This window comes from Mesoplodon densirostris, chromosome 11 (assembly GCF_025265405.1).
Source record: "Mesoplodon densirostris isolate mMesDen1 chromosome 11, mMesDen1 primary haplotype, whole genome shotgun sequence".
Lineage (NCBI taxonomy): Eukaryota > Metazoa > Chordata > Mammalia > Artiodactyla > Ziphiidae > Mesoplodon > Mesoplodon densirostris.
In genome coordinates, this window is record NC_082671.1 from 31,499,038 (window position 1) to 31,522,464 (window position 23,427).

Below are 23,427 nucleotides of genomic sequence, written 5' to 3' on the forward strand. Positions count from 1 at the left end.
GGATATGGGATCAATCCTCACTGGTTCAAGAGACAGATAGAAGGAAAGAACAGAGCCAGAAAAATAAAAAGTTATTTTCTCCAGATGGAAGAAAAATAAATTTACCTCATCTTTTCTTTGGCTTCTTCAAAACTTTCTGAAACAAAGTAGGCTTCCTGGAAGGTGGTGATAAGGCATTCCTGTAAGCAAGTTGTCTTTGGGTCAAAGGCTTTCACACATGCCTTGTCAGAAAGAGCATGCTGCAAAACATACCGCAAAACCCGTTAAACTCCAGAATGAGGCTTTCCAAAGTGCCACCATGTCACATTCCTACAGCACAGCTCAATCATTTTATAGAACTATTCAGCTACTCATCTACCATGACATATGGAACTCTCCCATATGCAGGGGAAATTGAGTGTTAAGGGTTTTTTTGTTTGTTTGTTTGTTTAAGTCTGTTAGTGGCTGAGGGAAAAAAATGAGACATGGTATTATTTTATTTATTATCAACAAAATTCACACTGAAGGACAGTTCAGAGCTGTAACCCCATAGAAATGGAATTTTAAATCTATGCTATGAATAGAAGCAGGAGAGCACAAATATGGTCTTAAATTTATTGCTATAAGCAATGTACTGAAATTTCCCTTAAATGGCAAAAGTAATAATTACCTGCATGGAGAGGTGATGGGGACTCTGACTGAACTATTTGTGGACTCACTGTGAGACATTTTGAGGCCAAGTACTGTGTACCAACAGAGGCTGGAGTGGGCCTGTATATTCAAGGATACGTGCGAAGCATTCGTTTACCTTCCCCCAAGCACAGCAGAGAAATATACAGCAAATTAATATTGCCAGGTGGGAAAAAAAAAAAGAGCTAATATGAATAGTTATAGTTATGCCCAGAGCAGGCATTAGGGAAACAGGAAAGCCAATGTAATTACTCTTTGAACCATCATTAGCCCCGTTCAGCTCACTACATGACTGGCACTAAGAGCAAGGAACAATGAATGATTGTATTCAGAGATGCTAAAAGTTAGCGCTCATTTCCTGCCACGTGCCACCTGCCTATTTATAGCCCCTGGATTGACGGTTCTCACACAGAATATGCCTAAGAATCACTGAAGAGCTTGTAGAAAATGCAGATATGGGACTTCCCTGGTGGTGCAGTGGTTAAGAATCTGCCTGCCAATGCAGGGGATGTGGGTTCGAGCCCTGGTCCGGGAAGATCTCACATACCGTGGAGCAACTAATCCCATGAGCCAGAACTACTGAGCCTGTGCTCTAGAGCCGCAGGCCACAACTACTGAAGCCTGCACGCCTAGAGCCCGTGCTCCACAACAAGAGAAGCCACCGCAACGAGAAGCCCAAGCATCACAACAAAGAGTAGCCCCTGTTCACCACAACTAGAGAAAGCCTGTGCGCAGCAACGAAGACCCAACACAGCCAAAAAAAAAAAAAAAAAAAGGAAAGAAAATGCAGATACCCAGGCCTCAATATTATTTGGTAGGTCTGGATAAATCCCAGAAGTCTGCATTTTAAAGGCATCCAAAGTGATTCACACACAGATGGTTGTGAACTATATTTTGAGAAATACCCCTCTAGATTCTCTCTTTCTTAATTTAAAGGGTAAATTAGTTGGGAGAGAGAGGCAAAGAGAGAAAGGGGTAGCAGAAACAGCCTTGAACTGAGAATTAGAAAACTCGGGCTCTAGTCCAGGCGTTGCTACTAACTGGATAACCTTGGCAAATGATCTCACCTCTCTAGGCCTCGGTTTCCTCAAGTGTAAGTGAGAGGTTTGGGCTGGGTGATTTCTGAAGACACTCTATTCCAGTCTCTGGATTCCACCCAAAGCACTTTTCAATCTCTAACTGCTAAGATTTCCTAGAGAAACGCTGAAAAACCTTTCCTGTTCAGTATTCTTGGTACATTCCCCCAACAATTTCAAAATGCATGGAATGATTTACAGCCTTCCATGAAGAAGGCTATATCGTTCCCTAAGTTTGAAAATGTAATTGTGAACCCAAGGACGGACAGGCAAGGGCACATGGTCCTGCCCTGTGTTTGATTTGCTTTCCCACAAAGTTCCGTTGTCCAGATCAATGCATATGTGAATCAGGGAATGCAGAGGGCCTCTTGGAGTGGACTCATATTTCTTGGCCCACAGTACAACTTCACTGTAAGCGGAAGGTCACTACACCAGCAAATGCATTTGTGCTAGGTTCAGTGCAGTGCAGTGAACATCAAGGGATTTGGGGTTCCACATGACTAATAATTCTGTCCACATTTTAAAAACAATTTCACAGTTTCAAGAAACAAAATGTGCTTTGATGAGAGCTGTTGCTCCTCTGCAAAGAATAGGCCCCCTATTGGCTCACCAGGGCTTTCAGAACTAGAAGTTCCTTTCTTCGCAGCCATACACTCTGGGTACATTTTATTTAGTATGTTGCTCTAATTGTCCATTTATCCATCAGTACATATGAAAAGGAGGACAGTGACTGACTCAGTGTCCTAGATGTTTCCACGTTCTCACCCCCGCATTCAGGGGCATGGCAGAGTGGTAGCAATATAGACTATATGAACGTTTAAGCCATGGCTCCCTCAGGGCTTTCCTGCTGAGCCAGACTTTTCACTAGGCCAAGGACAAGCACAGGAAGAGGGTGAAACTTGTCTGCTTAGGTCTGGAATGCTGTGATAGGACATTAGCACCCTCAGCAGTCACCCTGTGTAGAGGATGCCTCCAGAAGATGTGTATGTAATAACAGAGACAGAAATCAGTGTAGTTTTAGAAAACCGTATCATGTCATGATTCTACTGGATACTCAAATGAGCTCATTTCGTCTTTTTTAACAGGTAAGTGGGATGAGAGTGGATCAAGAAAAAGCCCAGAGGGCAGGGTGCTCTGCGCCAGACTTCAAGAAAAGTCAGTGGATTCACAGCATTTGATTTGAAGCAAAGACCATCAGGTAATATATCTTGCACTTGCTTAATGTACTAATCAAAAGGAAAACTGGAAGCTCACTGTTCTAAGCTCTCAACAATGCAGTCTATCCTCAAGATCCTGCTGCGTCCAGTACCTGGTTACGTGCTGGGGACCTCTCCATCCATGGAGTATGGGACCAGTTCTATCCCTTGGCTATTACAAATATGGAAATGATAATGGCACCCAAGGATTAGCCTGGAGAATGAAAAGAGCCCAGAGTTGGGGGAGCAGCCATGGAGTGAGGCCAACAAATGAGGTGGTGATCACACCTATAAGTGGTCTCATTTACTGATGGGGAGCTCTCTTGTGTGAAGACTGCCAGCAATATCCATGCAGCCCATGAGGGCCCCTGTTTCTGAACACTGAAGCATAGCTCAAGGGCCATAAAATAGCATTCATGTCTTTATTGATTCCACTGTCCAGTGGAGCAAAGTCCTACTGAGTTTGCTTCTCAGCTCCTATCCATGTCTCTCTCTAAGTGACCTTGGTTTTGGGGAGCAGCTATCATGCCCTCTCCTCTGTGTCCAGAGTAGCTTCTCTGTAAACATAGAGCCAAACTGCTTGATGTCCCCAGAGAGCTCCACGGTGAATCCTTTCCAAAGTGTTAACAGTCTGATATCCTGAACTCTGCCAGAATTAATCCAAATTCCTGCAGAGAGAGGCTTTATAATGCTGAGAGAATCTGGCTGACAGTCTTTTACTCTCAAGCCATTTTTAAAGTGCAGGAATACCTGAGAATCACCTCTCATCTACATGCTCTCTAAAAGGACTGTTTTGTATTTACCCATAGGGCCAAAGACAACAAGCCAGGACTTGGAGCCAGGAGACCTAGATTCTAAACGTAGCTGTCCCACAGGTTTATCAAATGAGTGAAAATTCCGCAGGTTAAGATGCAGTTTCCTCTTTGATAAACTGAAAAGGTTATATCTATATGAATTCTAAAGCTCTTCTTGCAATACGATTTTAACAGGGCCTGCAAATACACAGCTCTCATACCACCATCCCCTCCCTCCACCCCAACCAGTGTAAATTCACCATAGCAGCCTTTCCCACTGGGCCTGGGCATGGCCTACCCACCCTTCCCAGCAGAGATGACCATTACCAATTAATTGGCTTTAGTGCACAAATTAAGACTTATTTGCCAGTTCCAGTCTTTTAAATAAAAAATCTCTTTCAACATCAAAAATTTCCCAGAACCCAATTAGCTTCTACATGATCTGGGGCAAATTATTTCACCTCTGTCAGCCTATTCCAGTGTTAATCTGGAAAATGGAAATACTTACAGTTATCTATAATCCAGGAATATGGTGAGAATTAAAGGAGGCAATACATGCAAAGAGCCTGGCACATGGCAAGTGTTCAGTAAATTATGTTATCCTTGCTACTTCAGTCTCCAGATGATGCTTGGTGTACATATGCAACCAGCCACGCCTTCCACCATTGGTACAGCTCCTCTGGAACCCATCGAGAAAAGAAGCATGGCCCTAGCTATGAGGCTGCCAGGTCCTAGACCGCAACAGTGCCTGTCCTGAGTTCATCACCTCAAAAATCTTCCTTCCTTCCAGCCACCTGCCTTTGCAATGACACAGAGTTATTATCTCACCTCTTCTAGATGTAAACCTGTGATCCTCACCCTCTATATTAGGACTGGTTAAAGTTAGGAAAAAACTCAAGTGTGAAGTCTAGATAGTTTGGGCCCTAGATTCTGAATAAAAATTTGCAAACACCCCTACACTCACATTACAATCATCCTTTCCCACGTCAGAACAACAAATATATACATTTGTATATGTATGTACGTATGTGTGTCTATTAAATTTTTGAACCTTCCTCAAATGTTCTTCCTGCTAACCGAGCACAGTGCGGTAGCAACATCCCTATTGCCAAACTGGGTGATGATGGCATCACACTTCTTTTCATCAGTGATGCTGAAAGTTTCAGCAGTTTGAATAAGCTGCAGGGGGGAGGGAACAAACTCCCTCTTCAAGAAATCCCTGTGTAAAAGCCAAAGACACTTCCCCGGCTCCCAGTGTCTGGCATTTGCTCTGTTATTACTAACAGTGCTACTGCAGGAAAGGAAGAGGCAAGGGGAAGGGAGCTGTGAGCCATCGGAATGCGGGAAAGGTGTGAGAGCTCAGACACTCTCAGAGTCCCAACTCCTGCCACCCGCTGACATACTGGATGACCTCAGGGAACCCACGAGGGCCTTGGGCCTCTTCTCTACAGCCTGGCAGTAATTCTGACCACCTCACAGAGTTGCTGCAAGTGGTCGTAAATACAAATGATTGTAATAAATATAAGGTTGTTCTGTGAAGGCTGATGAATAGCTCTATAAAAGCAGTACAATAAATTCACCATACAAGGATATCCTAAAACTAAAGCCAAAATATAATAATAATAAAAATTTTAAAAACCACCAGCTTTGTCAAAACCTGAAAAGCAGAACAGATGTATCTGTATGTAATATTCCAGCAACTCCTATGGGGTGGGTGCTAAGGCCATTTACCAAAAAAAAATCTAATCTCTGCCCTTAAGGAAACAAAGAACTAGACTTTACCCTTACCCATGAAAAAGAAGGAGAGATTGCCTTTTGCTTTGAGATGGATTAACTTTTTGAGATAAGACTCAGCCAGCTCACCGATTCGTAATCAGTTGCTTACCACCTCGTGTGAACAAGATCTCCCCACTGTTGCTTCTCCAAGGGAACTGGATTCAGCAAAGACCCATATTCATCACTTTCTTAGACCTTCCCTTCTAGAGACTCCAAGTTTCTTGAAATTGAACTTTCAATTTTGAGTTTGTTGAATAAAATTAATGAATGAATGAGTGAATAAAAAATTTTTAATGAGAGACTTACATAGTTAGGTCAACTCTGAGATAGAGAGAAAATGAACATTAAAGGAAAGACACATACTAGACTGTGGGTGAACAGTAAGCAATTATTCTATTCTCAACCTTTTTTTAAAGTCAGTTTTCCAGATGATCTAGCTCATTATTAACTGCTCCCCAAAGTGATGAAGGTATGGAAAGGCCCTTCCCAAATACATTTTTGGAATTCATAAAAGTACATCACAGAAAAAATAATTAGAACAAGAGAGAGAGCAATCATTGTTGAGATTTTTTAAATTGTCTTTATAGTTATCAGATTTATGTTAGTTTTTATAAGCATTTCCATACTTATTTTTTTCTCTCTTCAAAGATAAAAAATAAGCACTGTCAAAAAATAAGAAGGAAAAATGAAAGCTATCCTTCAAACTATAGATATACTACTTGGAAGTGCTTGGCCAGCTCTGACGTGCAACATTTACACTCTGAAAACTTAGCCTCTTAAAGCACACATTTTAAAATGTGTTCAGTTCAAGGAAAGAAGATGAACTGTGCATAGTTATGTAAAATTAGAAGGACTACACCAAAACCTCCAACAACTTACCCGAGACCTATATATGGGCTATAATTGGAACAGCAAAAACACATTTTGCCACAAAAGGCAACTGCATTCAAAACTGTAAGTGGGTTTGCACAGGAATTATTATAATGCTATTAATAAAGTTATTCCCACCTGAGCTCAGAACTATCATTTGTTCTTCCAAATAAAAGTTGGACAGATGTATTCGCAAGCGCTGGGGGAAGGCTCTGGACGCTGACACCGAGCGGGGCAGGGATGGGGTGAGGGTAAAGCTAAGACTCTAAGGAAAGGTCTCATGTTACGTATTCTCTGTGAACAGTCAGAAGACATTTCATATAGAAGGTATTTCTGAGTTGTAAAACTGGTCTAAAGTAGCAATCATAGGGATGTTGGGAGTGTTGAAATTTGGGAATGGAAGAATGCTAATGACCAGAGGTGATGGACCAGAACAAGAAGATTCACGGCAGACAATGCCCTTCACATGTTTCTGGCTGATTTCCATTTCCAGACAATTCGGTCCATACCAATAGGAACAATAACAACAGATTCACCCCAGTGCTGCCTACACATGCCTCATTAACCAGACCAGAGGACCCTGCTGAAAGTTGGGGCAATAAGAGAGATTTGTTTCTTTTGTTTCTGGTATCATTTATAAGCCCTCTGAAGAGAATGTAAATAGATGTAGCTCAAGAGCTATATAATTTTCTGACTAATTCTTTTTTCAGGGAAATCAAGAAACAATCTATAGAAGACATGGGTCTTACAGACATATGACATCATGCTATTGCTGTGGGCTTTGAGATTAACCCCAAATGGATTTTTTTGTTGTTGAGAATTTTGTAAAAAAAAAAAAAAAGAAAAGAAAAGAAAGAAAAGAAAAATTTAACACATTACATCAGGCTTTTGTTACATTAAATATTATCATCTATTCCAGCCAGGCAGGGCCTCAGGCAGCTCCCTTAATGGGCCAGGCTTTGAGTAGAGCACACACACTGCTATCTGCTGATTGATCCAGCATCTCATCCGTCCCTTACTCCTCCTTCCCATTCCTCCAGAATCAGCGTGGGCAGCAGGACCCTCACCAGGAAGCCTTCCCAGGCATGGGCTAAAATGTGCCAGGCACATTTGTCACACTGTCTGTATTATCTTGGTCATTTATCTCCTGCACTAGAATGTAACCTCCTTGATAACAGGAATCCCAGACAATAGGGCCTAATGGTCAAGGGCTTGGATCCTGGAGCCTAGACTGCCTGGACTTGGGACCACCTCCAACACTTATTAGCTGTGTGATGTTGAACAAGCTCCTTAATGTCTTTATACCTCAGTTTTCTCACCTGTGATAATGGTGTTACTTATCCCATTGGGTTGTTATGAGAATTAAGTGGGTTAATATGTTTAAAGCCCCTAAAATACTAAAGTCTATTTAAGTGTCTTTTGAGGCAGTTGTTATCTTCTTCATATTCTTATTCTTCATCATCATTATTTGTCCTTGTATCCTCAGTGCCTGGCATAGTACATGGCGCATAGTAGATGTTCAACCAAATATTTGTGGAATGAATGAATGAAGTCATAAAGTGAACGGACTCAATGAAACTACAGTTAAATTGCATCTTTCAATAGTATAAACATCTAAAAAGTTCCAGTAATCATATATATCCCAGTTACATTAGGTAAGGATAATAAATACTCAAAATAAAAATCCTAGGATTGTCCATAATCCTGACCTTAGTCTGAATAATCAAAGAAAGATTAAATTATTTTCAGTACCATTTCCAGATTAGATATCACAATGCATTCTAAATTCATCAAAACTTGCTATCCCCCAGTGGTATACAGATAGCAATTCTTTAGTAACCAGAATATTTAAATGATCAGAATGCCCCAGACTCCAACATTTCTGAATAAATGATTTTTAAACTGTATTTTAAGGCAAAAAAAAAAATAGCATCCCTTAGGCATCACTACACATATTAGATACCTCTTGGACCACATATTTATTTAGGTGTTTTTTTTTATTGTATATGCCCATAAATGTTTTAATTTACATTAATTCTGAAGAAGCTAAAATAAACTCTAATTCCCCTTTGGGAAGCAGATGCTGGAGAATCCGTGGGAGCCATGGGGATGACAGAAATGAGAGAGGCCAAGCCACCTTTACAAGGGAATTTCAATCAGTAGGATCACTGCTAGCTCAGTGTCCACTTTTCAGCACTAAACTTAGGCCAGTCATTTGTTACCCAACATCTGAGCACACATTTGTCATTCCTGTTGATTCGTGCACGTGGCTGCTCATCCATTTGAGTCACACCACAAACCCAGAAAGGCATGACCCATTTTCAGAAGTGCAAAAAGTTAGGTCAGCACCCACATATGAGGTACCAAATCCCCTGTACTAAATATTTATGGGGTATCTGCGAGTAGAGAGACTCAGACAGACAAATCAATATCTTCCATGACCTTGAACCAGTTTGCTCAGGAAGGATATTTGCGTTTACAGCTTCATACCTTTAATTCTCCAATGGAGGAAAGCAGTCCAGCTCCATATGCCCGCAGCTGCCCTTCTTGCTTGCAAAGGCCAAACTCAATAGTGAAGAAATAGCACTGAAAAAGAAGTGGACACACAGCCAGTGAACTGGGCAATAAGCTCTTCTGTAAAACAAAATGGCACCCAAAATAAAATGGTGCACTCTGCATAATTTCTTCAGCACTGTCAATTAAAACGCATTTAAGTCAAGAAGATATCTTGACATTTATTGCCTAATAATCCCTCCCCAGTTTAAAGGTAAATGGAAAAAGTATTAACTACTAAGAGTCTTATGCTTCGTAGATTCAGAAACCCTATGAGTCAAATCATAGTCCTTGCAATGACTCTAAAATTTAAAAAAACACAGATTTAGAAAGAATGAATATGTCACAGTGATAATGCCAGAAGAATATGCTACTATATTTAATAAGTTGTGGTTCAGTAGCACCATGTAAATGTGGAAAAATAACTTGAAATTCAGTAATCCTAAACGGATGTTTGCAGTTTGTTTATTCATTCAACAAACATTTGTTGAGTACCTACTATGCGCCAATGCTTGGTAAAGAATTGTGGTGAAGAAACCAGGAAAGAGCAAGAAAACAAGTATATACCTACCAAATTACCATTTTCTTAGCGAAATCTTAAATGGATACCTATGTATGCACTTACATGTATACATACTTATATACATATACATTAAATACATATAGTAAGAACCATTTCATTGGCCCGAGTTTTACCATCATCAACTACTACAGCTTCCCCAAGATATTAAAATCTACACTTGCTTCTGTTGAGTTCCTAGGAAATCAACCTAGACAGACAGAAATCTCCGTACAACCAAAAAACTCACGATGCTCTTGAGAGGAGCTGAAATTACACTATTTGTGCTCCAAGAGGAAAGTGAGAGGCTGACAATGAGCAATAAAAAATTTCATCAAATTAACACTGTCCTGCATTAGTGATGATGGAGCAATGAAGGGGTTGAGAAAGAGAATGTAAACATCCCTGAAAAGGAGCAGAAAATACTAATTATTTCTAGCCCATGGCTATTTGCTCTATTTTTATCTAGAGGTTAAGATGTCCCTTGGTTCTGGAGGGTTTTATATTTTTATTATGTGTGGACGATCTCTGAAGTTGAGTGGTCAATGCTCTGTAGCCCTGGGCTGGACCCGAAGGCCTGGTCATTCCAGGTCATGGAGCTGAGCCTCCAGAGGCAAAATTTCCTTTCTTGATTCATCTCCCAAAGAGGCGAAAATTACAGCCCTTCCTACCCTGTCACCACCCACAGCACCCACCGGCACCCCCTCTTACTCTGTTCTGACTTGTCTTTCTTTTCTGTCACATCACTTTTTTGACATGGTCTTTATGTATGAAATATACTGTTTGTCATCTGTCTCCCCCCACAAAACCATCACCTCCATGACAGCAGTATCACTGTCTGCTCATCTAGAACAGAGCTTCCCAATCTCAGCAGTGTTGACACGTTGGGCTGGATAACTCTTTGCTGCAGGGGGCTATCCTGTACACTGGAGGATGTTTTGCAGCATCCCTGGCTCTGTTCCCTAGATGCCAGTAGCACCCCCACCCCATTTGCAACGACCAATAATGTCTCCAGACATTGAAAAACATTCCCAGAGGGCCAACATCACTCCTGGCTGAGAACAACTGACACAGACTACTGCCAGAAACATAACAAGAGCTCAATAAGTAGCCGGTGAATAAATAAACAAACAGTGAATGAAGTATTTCTAAATTAGGCTTTTTGTGTGACAGCAGAACCTGGAGGAAAGACACACACAAGGAGGCCTGAGTCCTAGTCTTACCCCTGCTTCTAATTAGCTCTGTGACCACAACCTCTCTGGGTTGTAGTTTTCCTGCCTATGACGTCTATTCATTCATCTACTTATTCTACAGACACTTTTACAAACCTATTATATGCCAGACTCCGCTCTAGCAGAGAACAAGGGAACAAAGTTCCCCAACCCATGAAGCAGGTATGCTCCTGGGATGAGATGAGGAACAACAATAACAACAAAAATCAACATACAGGATGAATGTCAGGCGAAATCTGCTATATAAATAATAATATCATGCCAGAGAACAAGCAGAGGATACGGCTGTTTTAGATAGAGGGATCAGGGAAAGCCTCTCTGCAGGAGTGATCTTTAAGCTGCAACCTACTTGAAAATGGCCCTTTCTTTAAGAAAATGAACAAGCCAGTTGTACAAAGACCCAGGGGAAAGAGTGTTCCCAGCAAAGGAAATAGCAAATGCAAAGGCCCTGAGGCACGGATAGATGTGTATTTCCAAGGGTGTCGGGAAGCTACTGGAAGGTTTTAGGCTGGAGAGAGATGCGTTCTGATTTCATTTCCAAAAGATCACGCTGGTGCTCGGTAAAGAATAGATTATAGGGGGCAAGAGTGGAAGCAGAGAGACCAGTTGGAAGGCAGTGGCAGTCAAGACAAGGGTGATGAGCGACTTAGAGGATGACTTGGGCCAGGGGTAGCAGGGGGTTGGGAGAACTCAGTATCACAGAGGCCTCATGAGAAGAACCAAAATAAGAGATGTGAAGATGTGTTGAAAAGTTAAAATACAGAGGATGAAATGTACAGCACAGGGAATACAGTCAATAATATTGTAATAACTTTGTATGGTGACAGGTGGTAACTAGACTTATCATGGTGATCATTTTGTAATGTACAGAAACAATGAATCATTATGTTGTACACATGAAACTAACATAATATGGTAAGTAAATATACTTCAATTACAAAAAAGAAAGAAATGTTAAAATACAGCCCTCAAGTCTGTCCTCCAAAAAATTTTGCACAGTCCTGGGCATGGTGGAGAAGTGATCATACAGTCATAGAACAGGAAGCCTGGAAGTTCAGCCTCTTACTTTACCAAAAGGAAAACTCAAGTTTAAGGAGATGAAGTGATTTACCCAGAACCGGTCTAGATGGTGATATTTAAGAGATCTAGAGCTCAGTGTTTTATGAGCTCAACATCTGTCACATTTTAAAGTTTCCAGGTAAAAGATTAATAGATGCATGATTTTTTCCTTACAACCAAAAAAATGGGGAAATGAAAGGCTAAATCAGGAAAACTAGAATCTCATGACATCTTCTTAGTATGTCTTTGGCTGATTTCTCTAATTTGTATTGCATTTATAGCACATGATGTGAAATCCTTGGAGCCTTAACATTGAATACAGAAGAGTTTGTGAAAAAATGTGCTCTCATGTTCAAAAGCCTCCAGAATAGTACGCATATGGAGCCAGCTACAGGAGCATTTAGGTCAGCCTATTATGTGCATTTTTAATTTTCCTTACGTTATATCAATGCACACATAATGCACAGTCATGGTTATGATCCAAATCAAAGCAGGCTGAGAGAGCCCCTGAGAAAATCTGGTGCACCATTCTCACAGTCTTCACCTAGATCTGGCATCCTGTCCTAGTGTGAGGCAGGAATTAAAAGGTCTGCATCAACTCGGCTAAAAATTCCAAGCTAAATCTATAAGTGTGTCTTCGATCCTTGTGCTTCTAGAATCAGGGTAACCTCAGAGGGAAGAGCCACTGGGCGTCTTCCTTCCTGTTGCTTAGAATGCTCTCTGGCCCCATCCCTCATCTGGGATTCCTTCCAGAAACTCTGACCTTACACAGTTCCATCTGCTCATTCCCTAGCTGCCTTTCCCTCTGGTTTCCTGCTGTCCTCGACCAAGGAATGAGCCTAGATGCTGCTTCTACAGCCTCCTCTCACCAGAGAATTAGGCCTTTCACCTTGAGATAGCTTTCCATTTGCAGCTCCATGTGTGGCTAACTGATACAGAGGGATGATAAAATGTACCTGAAGCTCAGGTGTTGGCAAAATTTGAATTATGGACTTGCTCAGGATAATTTTTCTCTTTCTGTTTCTAACGCCTCAAAATGCATAAGGTATAGACTTCAAAATGCAGAAGAACCTGAGCACGATCACTAGTGGGGAGGAAGGGGCAATTGCACGTGTCTTCTGCCTGGTTTGAAGTGCAAAGCCTACTTAGAGTTGGACTGGACGACCCCTGGAGACCCTTCAAAATTCAAGGGTGGCTAATTGCTTCTTGAAATTTTAAGCAAATATAATTTGTTTTCATCAGAGCACTTGCCATATGTGGATCTGTAATATATTCCCAAGAGATTTACCAAATAAATATCCTACCTATTATCAAAAAAAACCCAAAAAACAAACACCTGAGCCCTATAAGAATTCCTGTAAAAGAGGATTGCAAAGTCTTGGTCACTAATGTCTTTTAAACAGAAACAAACAATAATACTAAGACTAACACCTCCCAAATTGAAGGGTAACTTTCATCAAAGCTGATGTTCATGAATTCCAAGTTCTACATACCACTAATTATAAGTAATTATTTATAAATATTTTATTCGAATATAATTACATATAATCATTAACTGAAAACCAAAACAGGAATTATATATCGGACCTCTTCCCTAGAAGAAAAGCAGAGTCATTTACATACACAGTCATTAAGCAGAAGAAGGTCTGAGTGACGATCTGAGATCCAAACACGGCTGTGGAACACAGCCACGGGATGAGCTAGCAGGGAGTGTGCTTAAGAAAATGAGATAGGTCGCCCAATGCTGCCATCTTCCGATCACTACTGGTAGTGCACCACTCTCGCAACAGTTCTGGCCTAGCCAAAAGGGCATTGTGAGAGCGGGAAGGAACATCGTCCAGAGACACTGAACACACCAACAAAATCCACCTGGTCCCACATAGTGATTTACAAAAGGACACGATGCAACATCCTTCTTACATTTGATGTTAGGTACCTGAAGCTCTTGCTAAGGCACATACCATACTCCAATTAAAGAGATGTACACCTTTTTCAAATTCTTGGTGAAAAAGAAATTTATTGTTCCAATTTTCCTCTGGAAGGGCCCTGTTGCATCCCAGTTCCCCAACTCTCTGCATCCTTTGAAATAATTGTATAACCTCTTACTGAGAGTCAGTCTGTATTCTTAAATTGGATTTAAATGGTGCGCAAAGTCCTAGGAAGACAGCCAGGTATCCTACTTCTTTTACTTTGTCCGGGAAAATCGTCTGTACACATCATTTAATAAATGCCTGAGTGAGTGAGTGAGTGAGTCAGTGAGTGATGTATATTCTCTACTGCCTTCACTAAAAATATGATCTTTTCAAAATGATAATATATACTTCTAAGTAATTGCATACATCATTCCACACCTAGAATTCCATCATCCACATATGCAGGACAGACAGGAACCAAGAAGTTAGCAAAGAATGTCCGAAACGGCCCTAACTGAGATGTGCTAAACATAACAAAAGGTTATGTGCTAAATCTGATTTGCTTTACACGTAAAAGAATCCCTCAGGTCCTCACCCAGACCCCATTTATCCTTATCTAGTACACAGTTCAAATAAACTTCAGTTATGTAGCTTCTAAGTCCACACCCTAACATGAGAGGGGAACAAGAAAAATATACCAAAAGCAGATCCAACAACTCAAAAAGCACAGAGATACAATATTTGGTGTTTGACTAAACAACCCTAAACACTTCCATACTTGAAGTTTTCACTAAACAACAGAATTCAATCACAACAGCAAGACATCAAAATATTAGGAAAACTCAGCCAGTAGAGCTGCCGTTTAACAAAGTGTTCGCACATATGTCATCTTACTGCACATCCGCTCCCTTCCTACTAACTTGATAGAGTAGTTACTATTTTTTCCATGGTACTGATGGGAAGGCTGAGTCTCAATGATCAAGGGATCTGCCCAGATTCCTCGACCCATGGTTGGCAGAGCTAGGAGTCAAACTCCAGTTTCCTAACTTCAGATCCTGCCTTGTTTCCTCACCAGCAAGTGCACTTACAGGTGCAGAGCCACTACCAGCCCGTCAAACTAGCACAACAGTCCCTGTTGCTGAAATACTGAACTACTTCCAGAATGGGTATAAATAGCTATGACTCCACACTCCCCAAGTGCCCCCAGCCAGCCACGCTGCCCCAGCCCTCTCCTGGGTTCTGTTCCCCCTCCCCAGCACCACCACTTCTTCATGATCGAGAAAATAAGGTCTCAACACCTATGAAGCTGGGGCCCAGAGGACCCGACTCCCACACAAGTGTGACGAGCATCGTTCTATTTGGTACCCATGTCATAACAAGAGGATCAGTCCCAGAAAGGAAGAATGCTTTGCGAAGATGTTCTTACACCAGGGATCTGAACCTCAGTAAGTGCAGATAAAAACACAGCAAAAGAGCCATGTGTCTCACAGCCTTCCTTTCTCTAACATCTTTCCATCAAACGACTAGCATGTCAAAGAATACACTTGAAAAATTGTTGAACCAGTGAAGAGGGTCCAAGATCCCAACCCACTCACTCCTCTACCATGAATCTCCAGCTACTAGAGTTTGGATTTTAGCCCCATAAAATTTCAGCTTACAAGCAGCAAGTACCTTCTCACCTTAGGCCACAATTCCCTTAATCTTGATTAAACTGCAAATAATAACAGGATTGGAACAGAAATGAGGCTTGATAGCTAAGGGGGAAACTTTGAAATAGAACTGTTAAGGCAATACTGTACAAATTCCACACTGGGAAACGAAAGTGAAAATGGAGGCTGCCCTGCTTAAGCCATGGAGGTCACCACTCAAATGTCACAATATAGAAAACTTCTCACCAGACGTCAATTTTTGTTGTTGTTTCTTTGACCATTTAAACTGCCAGGAGTCACACATAAAGCCAAATCACACTAGGGTGCAACGATTACCCGCTGGGCTTTGTTTGCAGAGCAAGGGTTACTGGCTAGAGACATTCTCTGGAACTGGGCTTCAAAAGAGAGCAGAAAGGGGGATTTTGCAGGCTTCATTAGTTTACTCTGGGCTACTCCTGTGTGAAACAAAAGTGTAAGAAATGTTAGAAACTTAGAGCTGGAAGACATTGGTTTTTTGCAGACCTGGGCTATAGCCGCTCTGTAACCACTGGCCCCTCGCACCCTATCTCGAAGCCTCCCCTTGGCCAAAGGAAGCCACCCGCTCTGTGTTCACAGATTCGAGGGCCAGTCACTGTCTAGATCCTAGGGATTATTGTTCAGATGCCTTGCAGGATTGTCTCTACACTCATATTTTCCACGAGCCTCTAAATGAAAACCACTATAGCTCTTGGCAGGTCACAACTTAACACCTTTTTAAAATTTATACTTGTTCAATTCTACTGTGCCGAGCTCTACTTGAGATTACAAAAATAGCTAAAGATATGGTCTCTATGCTCAAGAAAGGTACAGTACAAACGGGTAGACAAGACTAATATAAAAATAACAGCGACAACAGTAATCATAATGTCCTGCTGTTTTAATCCTACCATAAACTTCTGTCAAATTGCAGTGTGCTTATCTGTCTCAGAAGATGAGGAATATGAAGTTTATGTTGGACTTTTTGAAGGATAAGTGGGATCTCAGAGGGATTTCAGGAAGAGAGGAAGTTGTTGGAAAGAGTAATATCGAGGGGCTGGAGGAGGGGAGTGATTTCTGGGAACCCAAAATGCAAATCGTAGGAAGTTAAAGGTAAATCAAAGTATAGAATGGACCAGATCACAGGCTCCACTTGAATGGTAGAGACAAAAACAAGTTGAGAAAAAGAAGAGGGTTGGGATTTGAGTATGTTCTGTCTGCAAGAAAACAATGACCCTGAATTGTGAAAAGAGCAATTAAGAACAGCCATGGAATGAATTAAAATGTAAAAACCTAAGCTCTAAGGAAACATTACGGCAAACCTTGTGGAAAATTGATCATCATATATAAAAGGCACATCCGTAGGGAGAAAAAGAAGCGTCAGCAGAAGACAACTTTTAGTGAAGAATACATTGACACAGGCGATTTTCAGCAGCACTGTTTAGTCAGGATTTTCCTGTGTGTTTCTTAACTACCCTTTCCTATATCTTTTTGGTTGCTTTCAAGAACAAATGGATGTTTTGTTTAAGTGCCCTCTGGCCATTTCAGTTTTATTGCCCCTTCTACAGCTTATCCGAGAGCATTTTCAACTTCAAAGGAGACCACCTGGGCTTCCCTGGTGGCGCAGTGGTTGAGAATCTGCCTGTTAATGCAGGGGACACGGGTTCGAGCCCTGGTCTGGGAGGATCCCATATGCCGCGGAGCAACTAGGCCTGTGAGCCACAAGTACTGAGCCTGCGCGTCTGGATCCTGTGCTCCGCAACAAGAGAGGCCGCGATAGTGAGAGGCCCGCACACCGCAATGAAGAGTGGCCCCCGCTTGCCGCAACTAGAGAAAGCCCTCGCACAGAAACGAAGACCCAACACAGCAAAAGTAAATAATAAAATTAATAAACTCCTACCCCCAACATCTTAAAGACATATTACACAGCACAAAACCAAATACTACATAGTATTGCTTTAAACTACAGCAATCTACTTACATTGGATACAGATGCGTTATTTGATGGGCCCAAAAAAGATTTGGTAAAGGATAGTGAGAATGCACGAGACAGTAAACTTGAAATATTTTGGTGTCTCATGAGAAGCTATTTAACCAAACTTACCCTCTGGCTCTGGCTACCAAGAGAACTGGTATGTTTGCTAGAACGCCCTTCCCTCTGTTCTCTCTACTGTCCCCTGATCAATAGAGTTCCCTGATCAGTAAAGGGCAGGTGACTGGAGATGAAATTTCACTTCCCAACTCAGTATCATGTATCCCATCTAATGGGGACAGCGACTCAGTGCTTGCCAAGTGTGTCCTTGGGTAAAGGCAGTCTGACTGCCAGAGGCGCTGGTCTTTTCACGAGAAGCTAGGAATCTAGATGGTCATGTGATGGCCTCTGAAGTGGAAATGCAGGCCATTTTTTAAGTTTAATCAAGGTGTAGACTCTATTTTTTTTCCTCACAGACATTAACCAGAGCAGAGGACTCTAATTTGTAATCCCTTTAGAGGGGAGCGTGATTTAAGGAGCCCGAATCACACTTCTGTCACAATAACCTGCCTCCAGGACACCAAGCACATGTCTCTGCTGCCTCAGCTATCACACGTTGCCTTGACATCCTAAACTCCTGAGAAGTGGGTTGATGCACCAGGTCAGGATGCAGAAAATCTAGTAGCTCAGTCTGCCATTATTGTACTGTATGATTTGGGGCAAGTCATTTCACTTGTCTAAGCCTCCTTTTATTCATTTATAAAATGGAGATTCCTTTCCTTGCCAAATTTTTACTGGGCACCAATTTTGTGTATAGCACTATGTGGATACCAAGGAGTGTGCCAGGGGATAATAATATGTCCTGCCTATCTTGAAGTGCCATTGTGAGACTCAAATGAATAAACACATGTCAAATGCTAAATCAATGTAAGAGCTGAAATTTAGGTGAAGGCTTCCTGCTCTGAGGTGATTAAGACCATAGTCATGTTCATGGCTGACTCATCCCCTGTCTCAGGACTCTGATTCTACAGAGTCCCCTTCTGGATAGGCGACAGCAGGCTTAATTACAAGTCAACAGTTCCTGAAACCCAATTTAAGCCACTTTGCAATATGAAGAAAGCCTGTCGAGATGCAAATGTTCCCTGAAGTATTAACATCTATTCTCTCAGTAAGCATATATAACAGCAAATTTAAAAATAATAACTTGACTGCTGAGAAAGTATTCCCCCAGGAAACCACTTTTGATCATCCATTCCTCTGAACCTGACCCAAGCGCCTTCCTTTCCCTGTCTTTGCATTTAAGTTATATTTAAATCCTTATCTGTGGGACTTCCCTGGTGGTCCAATGGTTGAGACTTCGCCTTCCAATGCAGGGGGTATGAGTTCGATCCCTGGTTCGGGAACCAAGATCCCACATGCCTCAGGGCCAAAAAAACAAAACATGAAACAGAAGCAGTATTGTAACAAATTCAGTAAAGACTTTAAAAATGGTCCACATCAAAAAAAAAAAAAAAAAAAAAACCTTAATAAATAAATAAATAAATAAATAAATCCTTGTCTGTATCCCTCACTAAACTGCAAGTCCCCAAGAAGCAGGACCATGACTACCTGTTTTACAGTTGAATTCCTGATGCCTGACACATAGTAGATGCTCATTCACTGAATGAATAAATGAACGGGCCATAATTGATTCTATCAGAGCTATGGAAAAGATATGCAGTAGAAATCCAGCAAGGTCATGCCTTTGCTAAACATCTGTGCAAAGAAGCAGAGTCCAATGCCCCTTTCTAGCCAGTTATAGCCATGACTTTCATCTTGGAAGAACTCTTCTTAATTAGATGTGAGAGAAGAAAATGTGAACAGTGCAAAAACAGTGTTTATGAGAGCTGAACGTTTAAACGTTTCTGAAGTATGTTATTTTAAGGTATCTCCCCTTGTTTTATTACAGAGAACTTTCAAGCCTTGCTAGTTAGACACCAGCCTAGGACCTCTGTGTATAAATATGGAGACACATTCAAAACTAGAGCAAACAACATCTTCTGGAATTCTTCCAATAACTTCCTTACATACTTTTGTGTTAACGCAGCCATCCTACAGCCAAACTGCAAACACCTGGCTTAAATTCTCAGGAACTTGAACTCATAAGGAGTGGGCAGCCAAGATTTGAAACCCCAAATTTATGGCTTTCTTGAGTTATTCAGGGAGTGCTGCATGTACCAATGAACAGCATCACTCCTAATCTGCTTGAAAAGTTTAGTCAGGAATTCCTATTTCATGTGCTCTCACTGGCACAAACAATATCTATTCATTTGTTCTCCCTGGCGGTTTCCTGCAACCTGCCTTTCTCTATGTTCACTCAGGGGAGGTATGCTATTAACTCAGGGGAGGCCTCCTCCATCTCTAGGCAGAAGCTTGACATCATTTAGATGAGGCCTTGCCTTTATTATTTATGGTTAAAACATTTTACATTGCAAAGCAGCATGCTGGCTCCATCTGAAACCCCTTTGTAATATAAACTGCAGAGTCTGCATTTCAGAAGGGAAAACCTGAGTTGTTGAAAGTTAGAGAATTAACCAGTGTCACCCGAAGAGTAGAAATACTCTCCAGGGACCTTTCCTGCACTTGAGTCTTACTGATGTGGCCACCTCGATGCCTATGAGTGCAATCATGTCAAATACACTAGCTCACATTTATTGAACACATCTCTGTGCTAAGCAGCTTTACAATGCATTATTTCATTAATCCCCAATAGAGCTACAAGACTTGATATCTTTTTTTTTTACATCTTTATTGGAGTATAATTGCTTTACAATGGTGTGTTAGTTTCTGCTTTATAACAAAGTGAATCAGTTATACATATACATATGTTCCCATATCTCTTCCCTCTTACGTCTCCCTCCCTCCCACCCTCCCCATCCCACCCCTCCAGGTGGTCACAAAGCACCGAGCTGATCTCCCTGTGCTATGTGGCTGCTTCCCACTAGCTATCTACCTTACGTTTGGCAGTGTATATATGTCCATGCCTCTCTCTCGCTTTGTCACAGCTTACCCTTCCCCCTCCCCATATCCTCAAGTCCATTCTCAAGTAGGTCTGTGCAAGACTTGATATCTTATTTTTCTCATTTTAAAGATGAAGAAACTAAGGCACAGAGAGGTTAACTAACTTATCCAAGGTTACCCAGCCAGTAAGTGATAGAGCTGGATGTGAAGCCACGTAATTTGACTCTAAAGCCTGCACTCTGAATACCTACTACATTATACTGCCTCGCTAGCAAGTCCCTAAAGTGCACAGGCTCAAGGAAAGCCACCTAGTGTCGTATATAGGAGGGTTCACTCTACTTCGTTCCAGCTTTCCCTTTTCCTCCCTACCTGTGTGATTATCTGAGATCAAGTACTATGGGGAAGGATGTTCATGATCTTACCCAAAAAAAGAACAGTAAGAGGGGTGAATATTCATTAGACAAAAGTAGCACTCACTAATGGGGACAAGAAAAATGCAAAATTTGAAGACTGAAGATGAAAATATATATGAAAACCAAACTTTAATTTTAAAAAGTGCTATGTGCGGGGGCTTCCCTGGTGGCGCAGTGGTTGAGAGCCCATCTGCCGATGCAGGGGACACGGGTTCGTGCCCCGGTCTGGGAAGATGCCACATGCTGCAGAGCGGCTGGGCCCGTGAGCCATGGCCACTGAGCCTGCGCGCCCGGAGCCTGTGCTCCGGAGAGGCCACAGCAGTGAGAGGCCCGCGTACAGCAAAAAAAAAAAAAAAAAAAAAGTGCTATGTGCTAACTTTTTCCTCAAAAAAATAAAAGGAAAAGCAAACAAAACTCATTAGCTACATCTGATGTTCATTAAAACACTTTGCAACTTACCTGAGTGAAAAGTCATAAACCCCATATTTCTAGAGTACTTCCAATTTATTCTTTCTTCTGTTGGTGTAAAAGATAAAGTCTCTCCTGACAGCACAAGTGTTTGATAAATGGATGAACATCTTGCTGCTTCTTTTTCCAAAGCCAAGACTCCCCTTTACTAAGTTCTTATTTGACGTGGCAAAATGACCTTTCAGAAAAACTAGGAGGCTCTATACCAAAATGTTAACACTGGTTACTGCTGCTGTGATGTTACAAATGATCTTTATACTCTTTTCCTTGCTTATCCATTTTTAAAAATTTTCTACAATGAATATGTGTCATTTTTGTAATAAGGAAGAGAAACGAAGGTTTTTGTACAGATTTGTAAAGACTTCTCAGTAAAGGAGTCCCTAATTCACCCTGCCGTCTCTTCGTTGCTAAGGGAATAGGTTTTCTTCCAGTTTTATTGAGGTATAATCGACATACCTCACTGTATAACTTTAAGGTGTACAGCATAACGGTTTGACTTACATATACTGTGAAATGATAACTGCACAAGTTTAGTTAGCATCTATCATCTCATATAGATACAATAAAAAAGAAAAAGCAAAAAAAAAAAGAAGTGTTTCCTTGTGGTGAGAATTCTTAGGATTTACTCTCTTAACAACTTCCATGATTTTATATGGACACTATAAAGGACAGACTTTTAGACTCTGAAAAGAATGATGAGGGCCCGAGGTGATGTACTCCTCCCCACCCGCCCGGCATTTCTTACTTACACGTAGTCTGTACCGAAGCCCTCAAATGAGAGCATTTCCATTTTCTGGGAGACCTTTCCCCAGTATGATATCCACCCATCAGAAATATTCCAGAAATGCCCATCCTTACAGTGACAAATACATAAAATTCTAAGCAAATTACAATATTTCTACAAAGGGAGCAAAGAGATTTTTAATCACTGTGTGTGTTCAATCTCACGTCGCTTTTCTTATTATTCTTTCATTCATTGTGGCTCACAATGTACAGTAATACATTTTACATCTACTAAATGTGTTCTGGGTTTTTATATCACAGTTCAGAAGAATAGCTTTGGAAATCCTTTCAACTCCTTTATTTGAAAACTACATTTGTGGAATGGGGTAATTAAATTCCTATAGTTCGATATAACATTACCTCGGCTATTCTTCATAAAAAATATTTCAACCATCTCTCTCTGCTTCTGCTAGAAATGGAATTACACCACAGATACTTCTGTTAATACAAGTCTAAGGTTTTGAAAACCTAATTTATTGTAGTTAAACCAGAAAATTCCTTCTTTTGTACATCTTTATGGAAATTAAAATGACTGCACAAATCTTCTGTGCTTGAAGAATGCAATCCATCTTACTTTGAGAAGAGAAAGTAAGGAGGATTCAATGTCAGGGCTTTTGAATCACAGGAAGAAGTTAGCTCTGGATGAGGATCCAGAGGATTTAGGGGCTTGAAATGACTTTGAAATTTTTTTTTTTTTTCTTTTTGCGGTATGCGGGCCTCTCACTGTCGTGGCCTCTCCCGTTGCGGAGCACAGGCTCCGGACGCGCAGGCCCAGCGGCCATGGCTCACGGGCCCAGCCGCTCCGCGGCATATGGGATCCTCCCAGATCGGGGCACGAACCCATATCCCCCGCATCGGCAGGCGGACTCTCAACCACTGCGCCACCAGGGAGGCCCACTTTGAAATTATTTAATCAACAATATAACTCCTTTAGTGCAGTTAGGATTTGAGGGGTGATGGTGAGATCGAGTAGTCTCAAACGTGGGAATGATAATGGCACAGCATACATCACAAAAGTATTTCATCTCATTTGTTGCTCATTCAGCATCAAGTGGTAGAAGAATATCTCCATTTTAAAGAAGACATTTGAAGCACAAATAGGGAATGTAATTTGTCCCTGAGTACAAGATCAAGAAGTAACAAAGCTGGCACTCAGATCATCAAAATACAAGAGACAACAAGTGTTGGCAAGGATGCAGAGAAAAGAGAACCCTTGTGCACTATTGGTGGGAATGTAAATTATTGCTGCCACTCAGGAAAACAGTACGGAGGTTCCTCAAAAACTTGAAAACAGAACTAGCATATGATCCAACAATTCTACTTCTGGGTATATAACCAAAGGAAATGAAACACTATTTCTAAGAGATATCTACACTCCCATGTTTATTGCAGCATTATTCAAAATAGCTGAAATATGAAAACAACCTATG

The 23,427-nt window shown here is 41.3% G+C and overlaps 1 protein-coding gene across 1 annotated transcript in view; it reads right to left on the bottom strand.

Moving 5' to 3' along the window:
- The window catches only part of TPH2 (tryptophan hydroxylase 2), a 96,673-nt gene that overhangs the window by 4,079 nt on the left and 69,167 nt on the right, over positions 1–23,427 (bottom strand). The window contains exons 9-10 of the mRNA XM_060111783.1: positions 8,872–8,967; positions 106–239 (exon numbers count right to left, since the gene is read on the bottom strand). Coding sequence (XP_059967766.1) covers positions 106–239; positions 8,872–8,967 — 230 coding nt within the window. The remainder of the gene's footprint in view (positions 1–105; positions 240–8,871; positions 8,968–23,427) is intronic.